Source organism: Nicotiana sylvestris, chromosome 9 (genome assembly GCF_000393655.2).
Source record: "Nicotiana sylvestris chromosome 9, ASM39365v2, whole genome shotgun sequence".
In the NCBI taxonomy this organism is placed as follows: domain Eukaryota; kingdom Viridiplantae; phylum Streptophyta; class Magnoliopsida; order Solanales; family Solanaceae; genus Nicotiana; species Nicotiana sylvestris.
The window spans coordinates 88,546,981-88,568,928 of NC_091065.1; the positions used below are offsets into that span (position 1 = coordinate 88,546,981).

At 33.7% G+C, this 21,948-nt stretch overlaps 2 protein-coding genes across 5 annotated transcripts; both read right to left on the minus strand.

The window, feature by feature from the left end:
- Positions 1–9,401: 9,401 nt before the first annotated feature.
- LOC104217305 (beta-carotene isomerase D27, chloroplastic) lies at positions 9,402–15,525 on the minus strand. The gene is made up of 7 exons (XM_009767513.2): positions 15,229–15,525; positions 15,008–15,147; positions 13,673–13,765; positions 11,286–11,347; positions 11,032–11,138; positions 9,860–9,952; positions 9,402–9,655 (listed from the first exon to the last, which is right to left on the minus strand). Exons 1-7 carry the CDS (start codon positions 15,479–15,481, stop codon positions 9,585–9,587), a joined length of 819 nt encoding a protein of 272 aa, XP_009765815.1. The 5' UTR covers positions 15,482–15,525; the 3' UTR covers positions 9,402–9,584.
- A 2,017-nt stretch (positions 15,526–17,542) lies between these two features.
- Positions 17,543–21,078, minus strand: LOC104217304 (probable histone H2A variant 1). 4 transcript variants are annotated; one of them, XM_009767511.2, is made up of 3 exons: positions 20,806–21,078; positions 20,267–20,392; positions 17,543–18,055 (listed from the first exon to the last, which is right to left on the minus strand). In XM_009767511.2, the coding sequence occupies exons 2-3, from the start codon at positions 20,390–20,392 to the stop codon at positions 17,759–17,761; spliced, it is 423 nt and encodes a 140-aa protein (XP_009765813.1). In that variant the 5' UTR covers positions 20,806–21,078; the 3' UTR covers positions 17,543–17,758. The 4 variants fall into 4 exon arrangements, with proteins under 4 accessions (XP_009765813.1, XP_009765811.1, XP_009765812.1 ...); XM_009767509.2 differs by having other exon boundaries at positions 20,267–20,400; positions 20,806–21,046; XM_009767510.2 differs by having other exon boundaries at positions 20,267–20,421; positions 20,806–20,946.
- Between the last annotated feature and the right edge of the window lie 870 nt (positions 21,079–21,948).

A 21,948-nucleotide genomic window follows, 5' to 3' on the forward strand; every position in this document is an offset into this window, starting at 1 on the left:
TGTATACACCAGAAGTGCAGGTATCACAGTAGAACTTTAAGGTGTAATGTGGACGAATGTTCTAAAGAGGGGAATGATGTTATACCCCGTAAATTTAATAACATTGACACCGATATATATATATACTTGATATGGTATTTTGAGTGAAATATTTTTGAAAAATAGTTTGAAAAAAATATGATTTTATATAATTATTAATATTACTACTTTCGAATATATTTTAAATTATACTCATAATATGAGAAAGTTTATGAGATTTTCTTTATTGTTCTCACAAGAAAAGAAGGTTATCTTTTTACCATTTTAAGAATTAAGCGTACATAAATTTTACTCTTTATATGAGATTAGAAAATTATAAGTTGAGAAAATATATGTATTTTTACATGGATATCTTAAAGAAGTAATAGTGTATGTATTAATTTTATATGGTATCACATGACCATGTTAGTGAGATGTATAAAGTGTATTAAAAATAAGTAGAATTTTAAGTAATTTGAGACAATTCTTAATTATGCGGGTAACTGATTAATTATCGGATAACGGAACATTACCTAATTAACTAATAAGTTGGATAAAGATTTAAAATTTCTTCCCCACCCCAACGTGGCAGCACCCCAATTTACATTTGGTGGCCCTTAAGCTCTTACATATGTGTCACACTTAGAGAATTAGGTGAATTAGTGGTTTATTGGTAAAACCATACCAAAAAGGTAAAAGTATTATACAGTTAATGTGAAGAATTCATATCTGCTCTACAAAGCTTTGAAGATAAGAAAAAAAGAGTGAGGAAGTAGGAGGAGAGTTTCAGAAACGGTGAAAGTTTACTAAGTTGTTATTTTATTCTATCATTATGAAGCTAAATTCTTCAATCTAATATCTTATCTTTTCATATCTTGATAAGGTGCCTTGAATATTTCATTTCATAACTCTTGCTTTATGTAAGTATTTCAGTATCAACAAATTAGATTTACATTTAAATACTTAGTAACCAGAGGCAGAAGTAAAAGCCAAATATATATATGTATATATGTATAAGGAACAGTAAAATTAAAGAGAAGGTAGAAATAAAATGAAAAAGACTACAGCAAGTGATCGAAAAAAATATAAATTATGAGTAATAACAAACTCCCTTCCCCCACCACTCCAGGTTTCTTCTTAACAACTTTCCAAACAGTCACGTATTGTGAATAGTTGTTAATAAATATCTAATATTTAGTTATTTGAAAGGATGTTTTTTCCTGCTAATGTTGAACACTTTTTCTTTTGGTTTTTTTTGGTCAACAACAATAACAACGTGCTCAATATAAATTTATAAGTGGGGTCTGGAGAGGGTAGTTTGTGTGCAAACCTTATTCATACTTTATGCAGGTATAGAGACTGTTTCCAATAAATCCTCGACTCAGGCATGATGTCCTAGATTAGCAAGTTTAAGTAATATTCTAGACATTGTTTGCTTTATTGGGGTTTCAACATTTTACATTAATTAGGTGTATATTTATATTGAACTTGGTTTTAATTAGATAACATAAGATAACAAGCATTGTAATGTTCATTATCAAAAAAACAAACATTGTAATGTATAACAATTTATTTTTTATAAAAAGTTAATTCTTCAATAATTGAGAACAAGTTTATCTATAAAAAATATAGCAACTTATTTATTTTGCATATATTTGAAAGAACTAAGAAAAGATTAAAGACAAAATATGCACTAACTTTTTTTTAAATCGATTAAAATTAAAAATATGCTACTTAAAATGAAACAAAGAAAGCAATTTTTATATTGTTATTCTTCTCTACTACTCATGTTACCTTGTGACAATATTGCAGCAAAAGAACCTACTTAGCAATATTGGTATTAAATAAGCTTGAATGGAGCAGATATATAGGGGATTATATTATTGGCCACAGCTGAGATTGAGGTGCCATTGATTTATTAATTGGCTAATTGGGGAAGGTGTCCTTCGTGCTAGGTTGTGTAGTATTACCTATACTGCTAAGAGAGGATTAACACCTTATAATGGTCTCTTCATACCATGCACTTGTTGTCAAATGTCTAATATCTATTTGCTTCCAAAAGAAGAAAATGAGCCAGGAAGATTATTTCTTTTGGGTTTGATAATCTACTATTGGGGTTATAGAAATGAAATACTATAAAAGATGTTCACGCATAGTGTACCAACGTATCTGATTGTACTAAAGTACCTGGTTACTCTATAGAATACAGTTTACATGTAAGAATATCATACAGATTTTTTCCTACTCTAATTTTGCTGTCACGTGTTTGTCGCAATTAACGTGTGTTAGAAGAATTGTCAAGAGAATCGACTCAGGTATATTAAGGCTATCCCTTCTTTCTTTTTGGCATGATCTATACGATATAAAAGAAACAAGAAAATGCACAACTTCCATAAATAATTCTATTCATAAAAGTATTAGAGGTGCCGATGTTCTTGATTCCTCATATGTCTTATTATTCTATCGTCTGTTCATGGGTCTCAGAAAATATGTAACTTGATAAAGTTTATTTCGTGATATTAATCAGAGGCATAATGGTTTTATAATGTTCCGAGAGATTTTATTAACGTACTTCTCATGCATTGCATTCATTTACATGTGCATTTACCCATGACTCAGAAGGCGTTATACACGCGTATATATGTATATATATGTGTATGGAATATGGGAAAAGGTTATGGCGTTATATACGCACACCACCTGATCAGCTGGTATACGTTGATGATTTTGCCCACAGTGGCACTAGATGGCGTTATATACGCGTATATATGTAAATATATGTATATGGGATATGGGAAAAAGGTTACGGCGTTATATACGCACCACCACCTAATCAGCTGGTATACGTTGATAATTTTGCCCACAGTGATCGAGATGATATGATGGGATTCTCTCAAAGGCTTGATGATGTTATGAACACATGTACCTATGCACGACATGACATTCATACGCATATGCATGACGCTATATGTATTTCATGATTTACAGAGCTATCCAGACTTACAGGTTGAGTCATTTACTCCATGTTTCTTACATGTCCTTCATTAATGTTGATTTACTGTTATGTTTTAGTTTCGCCTTACATACTCGGTACATTATTCGTACTGACGTCCTTTTATTGGGGACGTTGCATTCATGCCTGCAGGTATAGACACTCAGTTTGACGAGCCCTCATGGTAGACAAGGTTAGCATTCAGCGAAGGATCGGTTAGACTCCACTTCATTTGGAGTGCAGCCGAGTCTATAAGTCATCGTGTCAGAGTTTTGCTACAAACCTATGGGTAGGCCGACACCCTATACCATTTTATGTCAAACAATCTTAGAGGCTTTGTAGACACAGGTTTATTATGTACAGTATGTCAGAGGCCTTGATGGCTCATACGTATTCATGTTTTATGAACAATGGTTCATTATAATATTTGCCCACTTATAATTGTACATTACAAGTTGTGGCCATATTGGCCCATGATAGTTATAAAAGGAATGAATGAGTTACAGAGTGGTTCGCTCGGGCCACTACGGCACCGGGTGCCAGCCACGCCTCCCCAGGTTTGGGGCGTGACACTATTCCACAAATAGAAAGTGCTAGGAAATACCTGAAGTTTGTGGAAGAATGTTTCCGTTCTGTAGATAAGTCTCTCGCTGGTACACTAATGGCTGAACTCACGACCATGAAGTTTGATGGGTCGTGTAGTATGCAAAACCATATCATCGAGATGACTAACATTGTAGCAAGACTTCAGACCTTTGGGATGAAAGTGGATAACTCCTTCTTAGTTCAATTTATTCTGACCTCGTTACCTCCTGAGTATAGACCCTTTCAAATTAACTATAACACTATTAAGGATAAGTGAAATGTTAGTGAATTGTCCAATATGCTTACTCAGGAGGAGTCAAAACTTAAGAAATAAGAGAGTTATTCAATTAACCTCATGGGTCAAGGAGCTGGTAAAAGACTTAAAGTGAAGGCCAACAAGTTCAAGAAGAAGAAAGCACCTACTAAAGCTCCATAGGATACAGAAGGAACATAAGGCAGATACGTGTCGTTTCTGTAACAAGGAAGGACACTATCAGAAAGATTGCCTGAAACGTAAAGCTTGGTTCGAAAAGAAAGATACAATTAGTGCTTTTGTATGTTTCGAATTAAATTTAATAGAAGTTCCTAATACTTGGTGGCTTGATTTTGGTGCAACTACTCATGTATCTACTACGTTGCAAGGATTCCTTATGATCTAATCTACAAATCCAAATAAGGATTTTTTGTTCATGGAAAATCATATCAAGGCTCCAATTGAAGCCATAGGGACTTATCGTTTGATCATGGAGACTGGGTGCCACCTTAATCTATTACAAACTCTTTATGTACCTTCAGTTTCTAGGAATTTGATTTCTCTTTCAAGACTTGATGTTTCTGGATTTGATTTAAAGTTTGGAAATGGATGTTTCAATTTATATAAGAATGTTATTTTTTATGGTTCTGATTTTCTTAGTGATGGTTTATATAAGTTGAAACTCAATATTGATTTTTCTGAATCCCTTCTTACTGTTCAACATAATGTTGGAATTAAACGTAGTTCACTAGATGAAAGTTTTGTTTACTTGTGGCATAGATGTTTGGGTCATATATCCAAAGAAAGGTTAGAAAGATTAGTAAAGAATGAGATTCTTCCGGATCTAAATTTTACTGATCTCACTATATGTTTGGATTGCATTAAGGGAAATCAACCAAGCATAGTAAGAAAGATGCCACAAGAAGCACCCAGCTTCTTGAAATTATACACACCGATATTTGTGAACCCTTTGGTGTTCCATCTTTTGGTGGAGAGAAATATTTTATTACTTTTATCGATGATTTTTTACGTCATGGATATATCTATTTGCTGAAAGAAAAATCTCAAGCAATAGATGCTCTCAAGGTGTTTGTTAATGAGGTTGAAAGGCAATTAGATAGAAAGGTGAAAATCATTAGGTCAGATAGAGGTGGTGAATATTATGGAAAATATAATGAATCGGGGCAATATCCTGGTCCATTTGCAAAGTTCCTCGAGGAACATGGCATATGTGCACATTATACTATGCCAGGAACACCTCAACAAAATGGTGTTGCAGAAAGGCGTAATCAAACACTTATGGATATGGTTAGGAGTATGATAAGTAATTCCTCATTACCCAAGTCATTTTGGATATATGCTCTTAAAACCGTTGTATATTTATTAATCAGGGTTCCTAGTAAGGTAGTTCCAAAGACCCCTTTTGAATTATGGATAGGAAGGAAACCTAGTTTAAGGCACCTGCATGTTTGGGGTTTCCCAACGAAAGCTAGAGTTTATAATTCACAAGAAAGGAAATTAGATTCTCAGACAGTAAATGGTTACTTTATTGGTTACCCAGAGAAATCTAAAGAGTATGTGTTTTTCTGTCCAAACCATAGATCGAGAATTGTTAAAACCAGTAATGCAAGACTCATTGATAATGGTGAAGTTAGTGGGAGTGTTGAAAAGCAAAGTGTGAAAATAAAAGAGGTGGGGGTCAATATACTATTACCCACGAATGTGCCTACTTCCACACAAATACCAAATATTGTTCCAGTTGTTGAAGAACACTTTGATAACACCGAGCAACATTTGGATGAAACACTTCGTGAAGAAACTAACTCACAAATATCTGACAAATAAACCACAAGAAATGCTATTAAGAAAATCTCAAAGAGTTAGAAAATCGGCTATTTCGGATGATTACGTGGTTTATTTGCAAGAGTCAAATTTTGACATTGGTCTTAATAAGGATCCGATTTCATTTTCACAAGCCATAGAAAGTAATGAGTCCGACAAATGGATTGATGCCATGAAGAAAGAGTTAAAATTCATGGAATACAATAATGTCTGGGATCTTGTTGAATTGCCAGAAAGTTCTAAAAGAATCAGGTGTAGATGGGTCTTTAAGACCAAACGCGATTCAAATGGCAATATTGAACTATACAAAGCCAGACTTGTTGCCAAGGATTATACTCAGAAAGGCTTGATTATAAAGAGACCTTTCCACTGGTCTCAAAGAAAGACTCGTTAAGAATTATTATGGCTTTGGTGGCTCATTATGATTTAGAGTTACATCAAATGGATGTGAAAACTGCCCTTCTTAATAGAGACCTCGAGGAGGAAGTTTATATAGATCAACTAGAGGGTTTCGAAACTAAAGGAAAATGTCAAATGGTATGTACACTGAAGAAGTCAATATATGAACTTAAACAAGCCTCACGAAAATGGTATATAAAGTTTAGTGATACCATAACATCTTTTGGATTTGTGAAAAATGCCATTAATCAGTGTATATACCAAAAGATCAGTGGGAGAAAGTTTATATTTTTATCCTATATGTTGATGATATTCTACTTCCTGCTAATGATTTAGGCATATTGCGTGAGACTAAAGATTTTCTCTCTAACAATTTTGAAATGAAAGATATGGGTAAGGCATCCTATGTGATAGGAATAGAAATATTCCGTGATAGATCATAAGGATTATTGGGATTGTCTCAGAAAGGCTATATCAAAAGAATTCTAGAGAGATTTAATATGAACAATTGTTCAGCAGGAATTGTTCCAATTCAAAAAGGGGACAAATTTAGTTTCATGCAATGCCCTAAGAATGATGTAGAACGAAAGGAAATAGATCAATTCCTTACTCTTCAATTGTTTGTAGTCTGATGTATGCTCAGACCTGCACAAGACCAGATATTAGTTTTGCGGTCGGAATGCTAGGAAGATATCAGAGTAACCCAGGAATTGATCACTGAAAAGCTGCAAAGAAAGTTTTGAGGTACCTGAAAGGGACGAAGGATTACATGCTCATGTATAGGAGATCCAAGCATTTGGAAGTTGTTGGATACCCGGATTCAGATTTTGCTAGATGTATTGACATTAGAAAATTCATGTTTGGTTATTTGTTCCAATTAGCTGAAGGAGCAATATCGTGGAAGAGTGCCAAAGAGTCTGTCATTGCTACATCCACGATGGAAGCAGAATTTGTGGCATGTTTTGAAATCACAATTCATGTATTATGACTGCGAAACTTTATTTCAGGACTTGGAGTTGTCGATACCATTACCAAGCCGCTGAAAATTTACTGTGATAATTCTGCAGCAGTATTCTTCTCCAAGAACGATAAGTACTCCAAAGGTGCCAAACATATGGAATTAAAGTACTTTACCGTCAAGGAGGAAGTTCAGAAACAAAGAGTGTCACTTGAGCATATTACAACTGATCTCATGATTGCAGATCTGTTAACGAAAAGTTTACAACCAAAGATATTTAAAGAACATGTACATAGAATGTGTTTTGGTTGTATTTATGATTGATGTATTTATGATGTTTTGACACTCTGAGCTCATTTATGTATTTCTGATATACATTAATGGTGTCCTGATTCTCATAATGGTGTGCACATTATTGTTTTGAGATATTACAGGATAAGTCTCAATGAGACATTATTGTGGACCATAATATTTTATAACTTATGGACCTGATACGATTAGTTGTTAATGTTGTAGCATATGGAAGGGAGTATGTAGACAAATTATATATAACCACCATAACTCACATTTAGTAGTTTATCGTGTTATGGTATTTATGATGGACATTATAGAAAAGATTTGTTTATGCACAATTAATGTTCCTATATTAAATATTAATATTATGTGATTATTGGGCCAAGTGAGAGAATGTAAGATTTTCTTACGTTAATTTATTGGTGGCCCACTAAGTTTAAGGCCCATAATTAATATTTAATTAATGATCAAATCTCATCCGTCGGATCGGTTACTTGATGGACGTATCGGATTAAATAAGAACCTCTATAAATTGGACCTCTCCCCACCCATTAGCGTAACCGTATTTTATTTCTTTCTTCCATCACTAAAGGCGGCGGTAACGTAAAGTTAGGGCAAGGGGCGAGAAACCAATTTTGAATTAACGCTTCCACTTCACGATAATAGCTTACGATTCATGTATGTTTTCTGTAACGATTTTGTGTAAGATTATCGTGTTCAAGATCCTGGTATGAATTAAGTTTATGTTTACAGATAGTTCCATGAATGGCGAAGTGGTAGATCTCACATCTCTAATATTTTATGGTGTTCTGATGTTTGCTGGATTTCATTCACATTTTGAGTTGACATAACTGAATAACTTTTTTCTTATATGTTAATGTGAAGAAGAAAAGTCATTACTGAATTCTCCAGTATTTTATTGCAACTTGATGCACCCAAGAGTCTGGGCTAGCAATCAATAAACTAGCTGATTTCTTTTTAACAGCCTAAGCTTCGGTGGACAAAGTTACTTGGTATTTGTGCATCGGGGGAAGGCTGGTACATCAATATTCAGTGTCAGTGATGCAGAAATGTGCTCTCTCGGTCGTTAGCTAATGAAGTTGGCAGACAACCTAGGTCCACCCTTGCTACCCCTCAACCCCTACAAAAGATTTTTTTCACTCTTTACCAAAACAAGAATTATTGCATTGCCCAATAGGCCTTAGCAGTAAGAATATGCAATACCTGTCTAAAGTCCATCAAAGGATTCATAAAACCACCTTTCAGTTTCAACTATATGCGCACAGAAGAAGATACCACATCAGATATCCAATCTTACTCGCCTTCTGGATCCTTCTAGTCAGGGGTGGGGGTGGGGGGCTAGAAGCCCAGGAACGGGTTCGTAGTAGTTTTTGCTTAAACAGTGCATTTGTGTTAAAAAAAATCATTACATATGTACAAATTTTAAGTTTGCTCTGCCTCTGCTTCTAGTCTATTGCATTTTCATTCACTAATTGGCTTCTGTTGCCAGATTATACAAATCATAGCGTCTGCTTTATAATATGTTTGTTGGTGATCATCCAAAATTGTGAGGTTACACTTCAGACTATAACCTCAAGCTGGATGAGATGGAAGACAAAGTCTTTGAAAAAAATTACTTATTGGACCAACAACATCTAACTGTTAAAGGAAATTGCTGCAATCACACTTGTGCAACTTCAATATGTTGAAGCATTCTTTGGTTCTTCATTACCATATATGTTCATTTCTGATTGTCATACTGCTACTAAGAAATGGCAGCTCGAAATAATTTTGTGACAATGTAATTAGCCCTTATGACGTTTGTTTGGGTTCATATAAATATCTAGTCTAGTACTCTAGTTTATGTGGAGCAATAATCAGCACGGTTTGTTGGATATCTAAGTTTCTGAGCTTACAGTTTTCTTCTTCTTTTCCTAATATTCTTATGTTATAGTTTCCCCTGAGTACTCGATCTGTTTTCACTTGACCAGAAGTTGAAACATATAGCTGCAGTTTTCTTATTTCTTTAGATTTTGGTCTACTTTCTGAAGACAAATTCATACATGCAATCGAATAATTTCAAACAATATTCAGAAATTTATCTGGTAATACATGTATGTGTATGCTTATTGGTTCCTGTACGTTGACACCTCTTCCAGTTACCGATGTTTTCATATGCTACTCATTCTTTTAAGTATAACAGCTTTCAAATGAAAGTAAATTGAAAGGATATATGAACGGCGTTATGAAATCTCCTCATCTTTCCTTTTCACTTGACTGTTGCAATCCCTTTGGTGTTTATTGCTAAGTTTGCCTGCACGAATTTTGTAGCAAAAAACATAAGTAACATATCTGGCACACCCGCTATCCATGATATTTTTATTTGTTTTCCTGAAATGTCAGCTTGCGTTGGGTATAAATAAGAAAGTTCAGATAAGCTCTAGCTAAAGAGAAGAAGGGCATAGATTTGAATCTGTTAATAGAAATTTGCAACTATGGTAGTTGAAAAAGTAGTTACATAGTTTGTAGCATGGCTGCACAAATGCTGGATCTGTATCTGGTTGAGGAGGATCCTGCCCAAATATCATCTCACAGCTCATATCATCAAAGTCTGCAAATTAACCAAAGGTGTCAACATCTGTTATATGTAGAATTTGGCTCTTTTATTAGTGTAGGTCATGGAAAAATGATTGGATGTGGGGATGGGAAGTGCATCAACTATTACTTTCCTAAATTTGAAAAAGGAATCACTTAGCATTGTGAGACAAGTCCAATTAGTGGACAGACTATCAGGAAACAGTATCATTCAAAATTTTCTCCTCTTCTTCCTCCTCCCTCCTTTGCCTCGGTTGGATTCTTGTTGGCATAAACTACAACAACTATGCCTCAACTTCTAAGCACGTTGGAATCTATTATTGAATTCCCACTGTCCATGTCAATCCATCTAAGTCCGTTTGTGCGAGTTTGCACACATTGCTAGTCTCAAGCCCGAATATAGGAGGGCGGAGAAGAATCATAGTAGATTAACGGTTAATGTAAAACTAGTCAATTTATGATAACCCTCACGTTGGATTCTTGTTGACCTAAAAATTACAAATTATTGTCTGCTATTTGCTACAATTTTCAACAGCACTATGATGATACTTTTTTAGAATTGCACCTTTAGTGGCATCAAGGTGGGGCCTCCCATTGAAGTGATATGCAAAGTCTCCAAGTTCTAGTGCAGATACTATTACTTTTTCAATTGGTTAAGGTGGTTTAAACTTATTCTTAGAGGAGGCAAGAAGTCAATATTTTATTATGTGAACGGGAGTCTTGGAGTAATGATAAAGTTATTTCTGTATGATTTATAGGTCACGGGTTCAAGCAGTGGAATCTGCCAGACTGCCTACATCACACCCCTCGCGATATAGCCCTTCTTCGAACGCTACGTGAATGCGAGATACTTTGTGCATCGGGCTGCTCTTTTAGGGCAATGAATTATGTCTTATGCTTGCCTAAATGATCTAATATGATTATAGTATATTTACATCAACTATGGAAAATTATACCAAATGTTCTCAATATTCTTGATGAAGTAATGCTGTTGAACTTCTTGCAATACTTTAATATGGTGCATATTATACATGGGTATATAATGATTTGTTTTTAAAGAAAGTACAACTACGTGTTATCATTTGGTATACTTACTTGGTACCATGTTCACTGGCATTCCTAATGTATCCTTGATGAACAATTGAGAAGGCATCTTGCATAGGTTAGTGCACATCCCCACACAATTCGTTTCCTCCAGAAACCTACAAAGTATTTCATTTGTGAATAATGGAAAGAGGTTTGGGAATTACTATAGAATACTTATGTTTGTTGAAACAAATAGTGAATTCATATACCATCACCATAACAATAGACAATCTCAAAGAATGGACAGAGAAATAGATAAATACCTGCATTTTTTTATGTGGACCACTGTGTTTTCCTTTCTCCCTTTAAACTCTGACTCTTTCACCTTGAAGCATAAGAGAATGATTAAGAAATCTTGGTAATACATGAGCCAGAATTTGAAGTTTATGAGTTCTGAACTTGCTAATAAATTCATTGCTAGCGTTCATTTTAGTTATTGGGTTCGCAGAAGACTAAAAAAAACTTTGTCTCGCCTACACCAAGAAAAGGGCTGCAGATATAAGGTGTGTTTGATATGAAGAAAAATATTTTCCGGAAAATATTTTCCAATTTTTCCATATTTGGTTGGGTTAAATGTTTTTGAAAATATTTTCTTTATGAACTCATTTTCCTTCAATTGAAGGAAAATATTTTCCTTATCAAAAGAAGGGAAAATATTTTCCAAAACTCCTTCCCAACCTTCCCCACCCTCACCAACCCACTCTACCTCCTCTCTCCAAAAAAGGTTTTTTTTTTTTCAAATTTCAGTTTTTCCGTTACCACCCACCCTACTACCCTTCTATCCCACCCCACCTCCAGCAAAAAAAATTAATTTTTTTACCTAATATTTTTTTTTTTGCAATTTTAAATTTCTGTTTTTTCGTTCCAACCCCCTCACTTGCCCCCCCCCCCCCCCCGAAAAAAAATATTTTTAAATATATTTTTCAGTTTTAGTTATTTTATTTATCGGTTTAAAGATTCAAAAATTTACAAGTTCCAAAGTTATGAGTTCGGAGGTTTATGTGTTTGGAAGTTTACGGGTTTAGAAATTATAAAGTTTACGGGTTCGAATTTTCGCGGTTTCGAAAGTTTAACAGTTCGAAAATTTATGAAATTTGTGGGTTCGGAAGGTTATTGATTTGAAAGTTTATGCCTTCATGTTTATTATATCTAAATTATTTATAAATACTCTTGAAAAGTCATTTTCCTTAATTTGCGTACCATACACCGGAAAATGAATAAGACTACTACTTATTTTCCAAGAAAATATTTTCCACGGAAAATATTTTCCGTTATACCAAACACACCCATAGAGTGATGAAGGAAGAAGAGGAGATTGTTTCGCCTCTTATTCAGCGGGGTTATTAGATCAAATACATATTTAATAGATATTATTTATCGGGTAATTTATACATATTTAATACATTTCTTAAACAAATACAAGATTAAAGCAAAAGTTATTGAATTTGTTGAACCCGTACCTAATATTGTAACTCCGCCCGTGATGGTTACTTCCATTTGACTTGCACAGCATTGTGGCAAATAAGGGAGTACATAGGCCGGGTTGGTTCAAATTTTACAATTACCAAACCAAACCAATTGTATCGGGTTATTAAATCTAAAGACCAAACCAACCAATAAAACTCGGGTTTTCGGGTTTTTCGAGATTTTTTTTCCCGGTAAAATTTTCGTAGAACAAAACATATAATGTATGCTCAAAATATTTCTTTAATCCTAGTAAGATACAACTATATAAAGTATTTTCCAAGAAAATAATACAAAATATGAGATGTGTCATGGCATTATCCTAAAATATTCAACAATAAAGACAATAAAATTATGTAATATAAATATTGCTAATTAAAAAGCCATAATAAAAATAAACATAATCTAAAAGTACTAAGTCATGTTAAAATAAATAGACTAATGAAGGAGTATTAATTACATGATTAAACGCTAAAGAAAAATAAAATAGGTTATGCATTTTTATCTAAATTATTGCAAAACAAAAAATAGATATTCAATACATTCTCATTCGTAATATTGAATTGAATATCTTTTGTTAGCATTAGTATTGATTTGATTTTGGTTGGGACTTTTGTTAGCATTATTTAATTTACTAATATTAATGGCTATAAAAATTATTGGAGCATTCAAAAGCTCTAAGTCCACCCTTGAAATAATACCTTACAAGATAAAATTATGAAAAATTTTAAGAAATATTTATAAATTACATCACAATAAGTATATTTATATATTAAATATATCTAAAATTTCTATATATGTAATATCGGATTGGTTTGATTTCGGTTTGACTTTCTTTAGTTAAAACCAAATCAAATCAATTATGGTCGGGTTTTTTTTCCAACACCAAACTATAGCCGGATTTTTTTTCTCGATTTGACTCGGATTATCGGATTAGTGTGGTTTGTTGGTTTCCTTTGTACACCCCTAGTGGCAAACATATGTGCACGTGTGTTACTGTGAGCTTTTAAGGCCCTGTGGTTGTTTCATTTTTGTTCGTTGTTATTGCCATTGTTATCACTAGTTTAATAGTTATTCCATTCCATATGCACAATATTTAGTATTTATTTTCAATTTGTCACCTTCTAACAAGGTTCCTTTCACAAATAATTAATGTCTTGGAAATTAGGAATATTTCAGAGCGTACCTCACAGGGTCCCACTAGCCAAGCGAAGAAGACTGTGGTGAAAGCAGCGCAATACTCTCTTGCCCACTTAGATTGTGGTAGTACCATCTTCATCTGTTTAGCAATACCAACATTAATTTCCATGTTATTGCTTTAGTTTATATATATATATCTATAGGAACAGCAGGTAATAAGTGAGATAATAATATAAAAATAAGACAAGTTACTGATACATGTTTAATAATGTAAAAATTCATTATAACGTCCACATATATATATATATATATATATATATATATTTTTTAATTTCGCTAGAAAAAAGCAAATGTATTAATGAAGTATAGTATTCAAGTAACAAGCTACAAGAATTTTCACGTTTTACTTCTCGATTATTTTTAAACATCACCAACATGTCATCCCGAGTCATGACTACCAATATTGTGTAAAGGCATAATAATTACCGATTTGTTGGATAGGAAAATATTTTAAGCAACTTGTTTTATGTGCTCTTTCTGTCTTTGTCCCATTACCTAATAATTTCTGTTTTTTTTAAAGAAAAATATAGACGGGCCATGGAGCAGTGGTTGCCTTTAAATAATACTCCTACGAAATAATAATAGCATTAAAAAGGGGGTTTTCCAGTTGGAAGTGCAATTGGGTGATAGAAGTTAATAACAAGAAAGGATCGATGATAAAACCAAAGTTATCAGATATGAAGCTGTACTTGGAAACGAGAAGCATCTAACTTTTGTCCTACTGCCTAAATATTAACGTGCATGTTATAAAATTGCAGGGATAATTTCATAGATGTTTACTCTAACATTCATTTTATTGCGCCAAAGTCACTAATCTGTTCGCTCAATTTTGCCTAAATATCACAGAAAGTCACTAAATAATTTTTATGTAACACAAAATTCACTATAACTTTGCTTATGTATCATATAAAATGTCTCTTTTATTTCCTCCTAATGACCTTCTATGATATTAGGCAAAAGTTGAGTATCGTTTTTGTTATAAAAAGTAATTTAATAACTTTTGTGGTATTTTTGTAAGGTGATTAATTTTTTCGTAACAAAAAATATAATTTAATAACTTTAGTACAATAAAGTGAGTTTAGTGTCCATTCATAAAACTGACTCAGAAATTACACTAAGAAATGATGATAATACGAACATGTTTAAAAAAAAAGATAAAAAAGTAAACACGTTAAAAATTGGATTTAAATTATATAGACGATAGTGTAGAAGAAAAGTTTATGATAGTGTAAAAGAAAGTTTTCATTAGTAGTGTAATATTAAAGGAGGAGTTGTTTTCAAAGGTGAATTAAGAAAGAAAAAAAAAAAGACATGAACTTACCAGGGAAAGAATAGGCATAGGGAATGCCCTTTGAAGAGCATCAACAACAATATTTACTTGACGCCTTGAGTTAAAGTTGCTATACACCATCGTTGCAGCCTCCGCCAACCCTTCATATCCACTCTTATTGTTTCTTAATCCTATAAATTAATTTTAGAAAAAAAAACATTAAATAAGATAAATTAAAGGAGCTAGAGAGATCGACTAGTATCTTAATTTACCTGTGGTAGCTTGTATGCTTTGAGAGAGATGATTAATGGCGAGACGATCGAACCAATTATCTTTGTAAACATTTTTGGAACAACTGGTTGTGGTTGTTTCTGCATTATGATTTTGATTATTTGCTGGTAGCTTCGTTAATATGGAGCATAGTGGATATGGTATTTTTTTGTATTTATAAGTATTCATCTTATGTCTGTTTCTAATGGATGCTGTTGAAAAGCTACGGTAGGGTAGAACAAGATTTGCCTCCATGAGAAAGAGAGAGAGAGAGAGTGAGAAAAACGCTCCTTGTGATGAATAGCAACTTTAATTTGGATTAGTAGAGGAATATAAATGATACCACAAATTAGGGGTACAAAGGAAACCGACAAACCGCACCAACCCGATAATCCGAGTCAAATCGAGAAAAAAACCTCACTATGGTTTGGTTTGGTTTGATTTGGTTTGGTGTTGGAATAAAAAACCCGACCATAATTGGGTTGAGTTGGTTTTAACTAAGAAAGTCAAACCGAAACCAAACCAACCCGACATTACATATATAAATTTTTTAGATATATTTAATATATAAATATACCTATTGTGATGTAATTTATAAATATTTCTTAGAAAATTTCATAATTTTATCTTTTAAGGTATTATTTCAAGGTTGGACTTAGAACTTTTGAATTCTCCAATAAGTTTTATAGCCATTAATATTAGTAAATTAAATAATGCTAACAAAAGCCCAAACCAAAATCAAATCAATACTAATGCTAACAAAAGACATTGAATTCAATATTACGAACGGGAATGTATTGAATATGTATTTTTTATTTTGCAATAATTTAGATAAAAATGCATAACATATTTTTATTTTTCTTTAGCATTTAGTCATATAATTAATACTCCCTTATTAGTCTATTTAATTTAGCATGACTTAGTATTTTTTGATTATGTTATTTTTATTATGGCTTTTTAATTAGCAATATTTACATTTCATAAGTTTATTGTCTTTATTGTTGAATATTTTAGGATAATGCCATGACACATCTCATATTTTATATTATGTTCTTGGAAAGTACTTTGTATAGTTGTATCTTACTAGGATCAAAGAAATATTTTGAGCATACGTTATATGTTTTGTTCTACGAAGATTTTACCGGGAAAAAATCCGAAAAATCCGAATAACCCGAGAAAAACCGAGATTGAAAAACCCGAGTTTTTTATTGGTTTGATTTGGTCTTTAAATTTATTAACCCGACACAATTTATTTGGTTTGGTAATTGTAAAATCCGAACCAATCCGACCTATGTACACCCCTAATACAAATTGTGGGAGATAATGACCAATTTATAGTAAGTATTTAATTATGGGCGATCAGAGGTACATACAAACAAACAAAAGAGAATGTAAGAGTATATTAAGACATCCTCTAAATCTTGATACCTCAAGTGAACTAGAAATCTAGCTAGTATAAAGTTGCTTACATCATGCAACGATTGAATAAGTATATACTAGTATTTCTTTTCTTAAATTAGTAATTGTTATATTTATCATAAAAATTAGGTTTAGGTGCTTAGAATTTATTTAAACTTTTAAACATATTTAATTTTTCTAGGAAAAAGGAGATAAAAGAAAAGTAGGCAAGAAGATACCTCTGCACCCTTTCCTTCGAGAGAGCACTCCCTTCTTCTATTTATCTTTTTTCGTCTCTTTTTATCTTCAGTGGAAGACATCATATCATAAAATAGAATCCACATCTCTTGTGTCGACCGGTTCACTAATCAAGATTACTTAGCATAATTTCTGCCTCACCTGAAAATTGAAATACCATTCTATAATAATTTCTGGATCAACTTTTTCCTAAAGCTCTAATTACCCGTATATTCCACTCTCCCTCGTCATCGTATGTGATATACTTTTAATTTGTTCGAAAGATAATGTTATTTTTATATATTTAAAAACAATTTAACTATTATGTTGATACTTCCAAATCAATTCAGCCTAAGTTTGGCATTTTGAGTGCTCTCAATTCGAATTTTCGCAATGCCCTATTGTACACCACTATTAAGCTTAATACAATTAAGTCGATCTCAAACTCAGACAAGTACAATATAATATAGTAACTTCAAAATCCACAAACATAGGCTCTGTGATAAAAGGATGCAGTTCAGCCGCCGAGACAAAATCACAAGTTCATGCTGTAATTTGATTCAAAAGAAGCCCTTTCCTAGACAAATGCAGGTACACCTTCTTTATGTTGTCACAAGATTGTAGATCTTCTAAACAAACCACTAAAATCACAAGCATTTACAACAGGTCCAACGACATACATACCAACAAACAACAAGATGATATAAATGTCAAATTAACATTTCCAGTGTCCTACATCCTACAAGTTGACTTGATCAAACATGACACTGAGAAGCTGAAAATGTTCCTAAATTGAATTACACAAGACTACTATTATCAAACCAGAGAACAGAACAAAAGACACTAACACAAACTGTCATTAAGTCAATAGACAACAAATTTAAAAGCGGGAACATTTCACTCCTTGGTGGTCTTGTTTATGAGTGATTTGTGAATGTGAGGGATAACACCACCACCAGCAATGGTCCCTTTAATAAGGGTGTCGAGTTCCTCATCTCCACGAATGGCAAGCTGCAAGTGCCTTGGTGTGATCCTCTTCACTTTGAGATCCTTGCTTGCATTACCAGCCAATTCAAGAACCTCTGCTGTCAGGTATTCCAGAATTGCAGCAGAGTAAACAGCTGCTGTCGCTCCTACCCTTCCGTGGGCTGAGGTTCTTGACTTGAGTTGTCGGTGAATTCTACCCACTGGAAACTATAATCCCCCAAACGTGTCAAAAAATCATATCAAGCAGTGTACAATATATCAAGGGAAAATTTATACTAATACCAACACCAACATTCATAAAGGACTTCTGTTCATTGTGCTAAATGCAGGGAAGATGAAAATGTCCTAGCTAGAAACTGATTTCACAAAGCCAAATATCAGTTTTGCAAATGGAATGTCACACGACTGTGAGAAATACTCTTCTATGATGCAGCCTTGATTAGATAGATATCTTAATGCTATTGTCAGAGTGTTCATTGTACAACATGAGTCGAAAGATGATGTTCATGCCAAAAGGTAAAGACAATTTGGACATATATCAAAAATGTAATTTACACATTTAAAAGTGTTATTTAGCCTTACACTGCCAAGGACAAGCAGACTGGATTTTTACAGATAACATCTATTTATTATCTTTGTCATACTTGTCCTTGTACTCTTGGCTATATAGTTTGGTAACATATACATATCCAGTTAATTCCTCAAATGGTCACTCAACTTAATGAAATTATCTAGTACAGTCAAACATATCTATAACAACCTCATTTGTTCCGAATATTTTTTGATGTTATAGCAAAATGTTGTTATAGAGAACATATATTATAACATATATTATAACATAACATAAAAATTGATTCCAGAAAAGCTTGGCTTTTATAGTGAAGTGTTGTTATATAAGGATGTTGTTATAGAGAGGTCTAACTGTAAATTCATTTTTTCCCCAATAAAGTCACTGAACGTTTACAAAGTAACATAGAAAACCACTTTAAAAATTACTTGAAATGATTTTGGATATAAACCCACTAACCGTACTTTTATCATTAATGTATAAAATAATTATAACTGACTATTTGTCCCTTACTGATTTCATTAGTATTGTTTAGCTGTTTTACTTTTTTTTATTTATTCTATTAACTTCAAAAGAAACAAAAAGAAAGTGTCATGAGTTCCAGAATATACATAAATATAAAATCCTGATTTTGATTGTCTTGTCACTTAGATCAACTTCTGTTGAATTCAAAGACTTAAAGAGGAATTGGAATAATCAGTGGGAAGAAATAGAAACAGGAAGAAAAAAAAGAATAGAAAAGGCAATCCCAAAGGACTAGCAATCCCTAACCCATCTAATATTTGATAGATTAACTTTTCATGTTAATATTGTGTAAAGTCTAATTCATGTTGTTTTTTCCATTCAAGAGGGAAAATCTACCCTTCAATATTTTGAATAAGAATGTCAAGGAGCAACATATGGGAGATAATACAATCTGTAAGGAAAAAAAGGTTACATTTTCCCCAAATCAGAGATAATCTTTCAATTTCTATGAATCCTCAAAGAAGAAAAAAAGGATCCTAATTGTTATCTCTTGATGATTAGAACTAGATATCAATATTCAGAAAACTCACCAAAAAAAGGAACCCCACACCCACAGCTCATTCAGTTCTATGTTTCTTACCCATATTATTAATATTACCAGTATGCTTTAAACTATATTAACTTGACTATATTTTATCGTTATATTCGGATATATGGAATGATATTCTATTGGGTGGAAATCACAAAGATTCTACATTTTTGTTTAATAAGTGGGACCCTTGCTTTGTTATTTACTAATACTTTATTATATAGTAGAGACGGTAAATGATTTTATATCAAAAACCATTTTAAGTAACTTTTAAAGTGATTTTCTATCCATAATTTGAAAGATAAATATATGAAGTTGAGTGACATTATTGGGACCCAAAAAAAAAGATATATTAATTTCGCCGAGTTGAATGTTCATTTGAGGAATTAACTCAACACATATCTATACATGAATAGACAACTAATAATCTTTCACTTGGCAAATTATATTCTCAAATCAAATTAGAATCAAAAGAAATTATACATATACAAGCATAATGAAACAGAACAAGCACTCTAATCTGCTAACATTAGCACTAGTTTCTGTACTACTAATACTACCATGCTGACAAATACTACTAGCTCTCATTTTCCTACTGTCCTTGGAGAATATATGAAGCAGTACTATCTTTAAGACAAATAAACTACATAAATAAACAGAACAAGCAACCACAGTATGAAAAGGCATACAAACTTTCAACCAGTTTTAACTTAATTTTGCACCTTCTATGAAACCCTTCAACAGAAAAACTCTAATACCCAAATCTTTTAATGTAAGAAGGTGAAAAAAATATTACCTGGAGACCAGCACGTGATGAACGAGAAACAGGCCTTTTCTTGTCTTTCTCTTTGTTGGCTGCTGCAGCTGCTGCCGCCGCTGTTGTCTTTCCTGCTAGCAGTCCTTTGCCTCCTTTCCCCGCCATCTTCAAATCTAAATTAATTGTCACATACACTAAAAAAGCAAGAAAGGAAAAACACAGTACTTTGTTTTTGTTTCTCAAATATTAAAAGGGGGTATAGAAGAACATAAGATTAAGAGAGAGAAAAAAGCTTCTCAAAATTCGTATCAACCGATAAATCCATAAGATGAAGTAAAATCTGATTTTTTTTAACCCAGGAATTAAACAATTGAAGACAGATCTTTACTCCGAGTTAGCAAAGAGAAGGGTAATTTTGCTGAGTAGCAACAACAAAAAAAAGATTTACCGAAGATAAAGGATAAACGAGAAGAAAGACGAAGACAAAAAATTAGGGTTTCTAAGCCAGACCTCTTTCCCGAAAAGCAAACTACAACTGGGAAACAAATTACAGAGAGGAGAGAAAAAAACGAGCGCACCTTTGAACTTTCGGTCTAAGCAGAGAGAGAGATTTGAGAAGAAGATAAAGATACTAGTCAGATCTGTAATATTTCCTTTTACTGCAACAATTTATTGGAATTTTGGATTGTTGTGAAGTTTGCCGCCTACGTTTTCCTTTTGGGTGGGATCTGAAAATTTTGGACTCTTTTTAAAGGTTTCAAATTCTCGTAGCTCTACTAATTTACCCTCCTCTTTTACCCATCTTTGGGAGGAATACTCATGGCCCAACCCAAACCTTCTAGCCCAAGCCCGCATAGAGTCCAATTTCAGGGCCTGATATTAAAGTCTAGACTCATGGAATACAATAACTGTTACGCGGCGCCTTCCTGAGATTCCTTGGAAGGGCGACGTAAGGCTAAGCAACTGATGTCAGTGCAGTTGCTGTCCGCCAACTGAGGTCCCCTCCGTACGCTAGACTAGATTGTCAGTGCCGTACGGGAAAACCAATGTCAAGAGAAATTGAGAGAACAGGAATGAGAATTGAGAATGAAAGAAAGCTTGATTGCATTAATGAAAGCTATTACAGAAAGGAAATGCGGTGTCGAGGGGGAGAGACACCAGTACAGAGAATTGTTTGCTTGCTAGAAAGTTTTGATTGTTTGGTCCCCCTTAATAATGCTTAAAAAAAATAATCCAAAGCTACAAGACTAGACTTGATTAAGCTAGAGAAACATAATGAAATTACATGGAATAAAACTACTCTATATTTACAATGAAAAAGACTTAGTTTGCTATAAGGCAGAAAACAGGGCCGTTGTCGGCAGCATAGTCTTTGGCATCAGGATCTGCGCGCGCGGCATTGTCTGCGCGCGCGGCGCTGTTGGCATCTGCCTGCGGTTGGGCGCTGGCGAGGGATATCGGTGGGGCGACAGAGGCACATGCGCGCTTGTCACTTGGCGCGACCAAGACCACGGGGCCGTCCGTGGCGCTAGGCATTGGAAGGCTTGCTAGGACGCCACGGGGCGCGCCCAAGGGGTCATGGGGCACGGCTGGAAAGCCGCCCATGACATTCTCCCCCACCTGAGTTGGCGACGTCCTCGGCGCCTTACTTGCAAGATAATCTTCAATTAGGCTCTTGTAGGCTTTGAGGTTTGTTCCCCTCTCCCAAGTGTTCTCCTCTG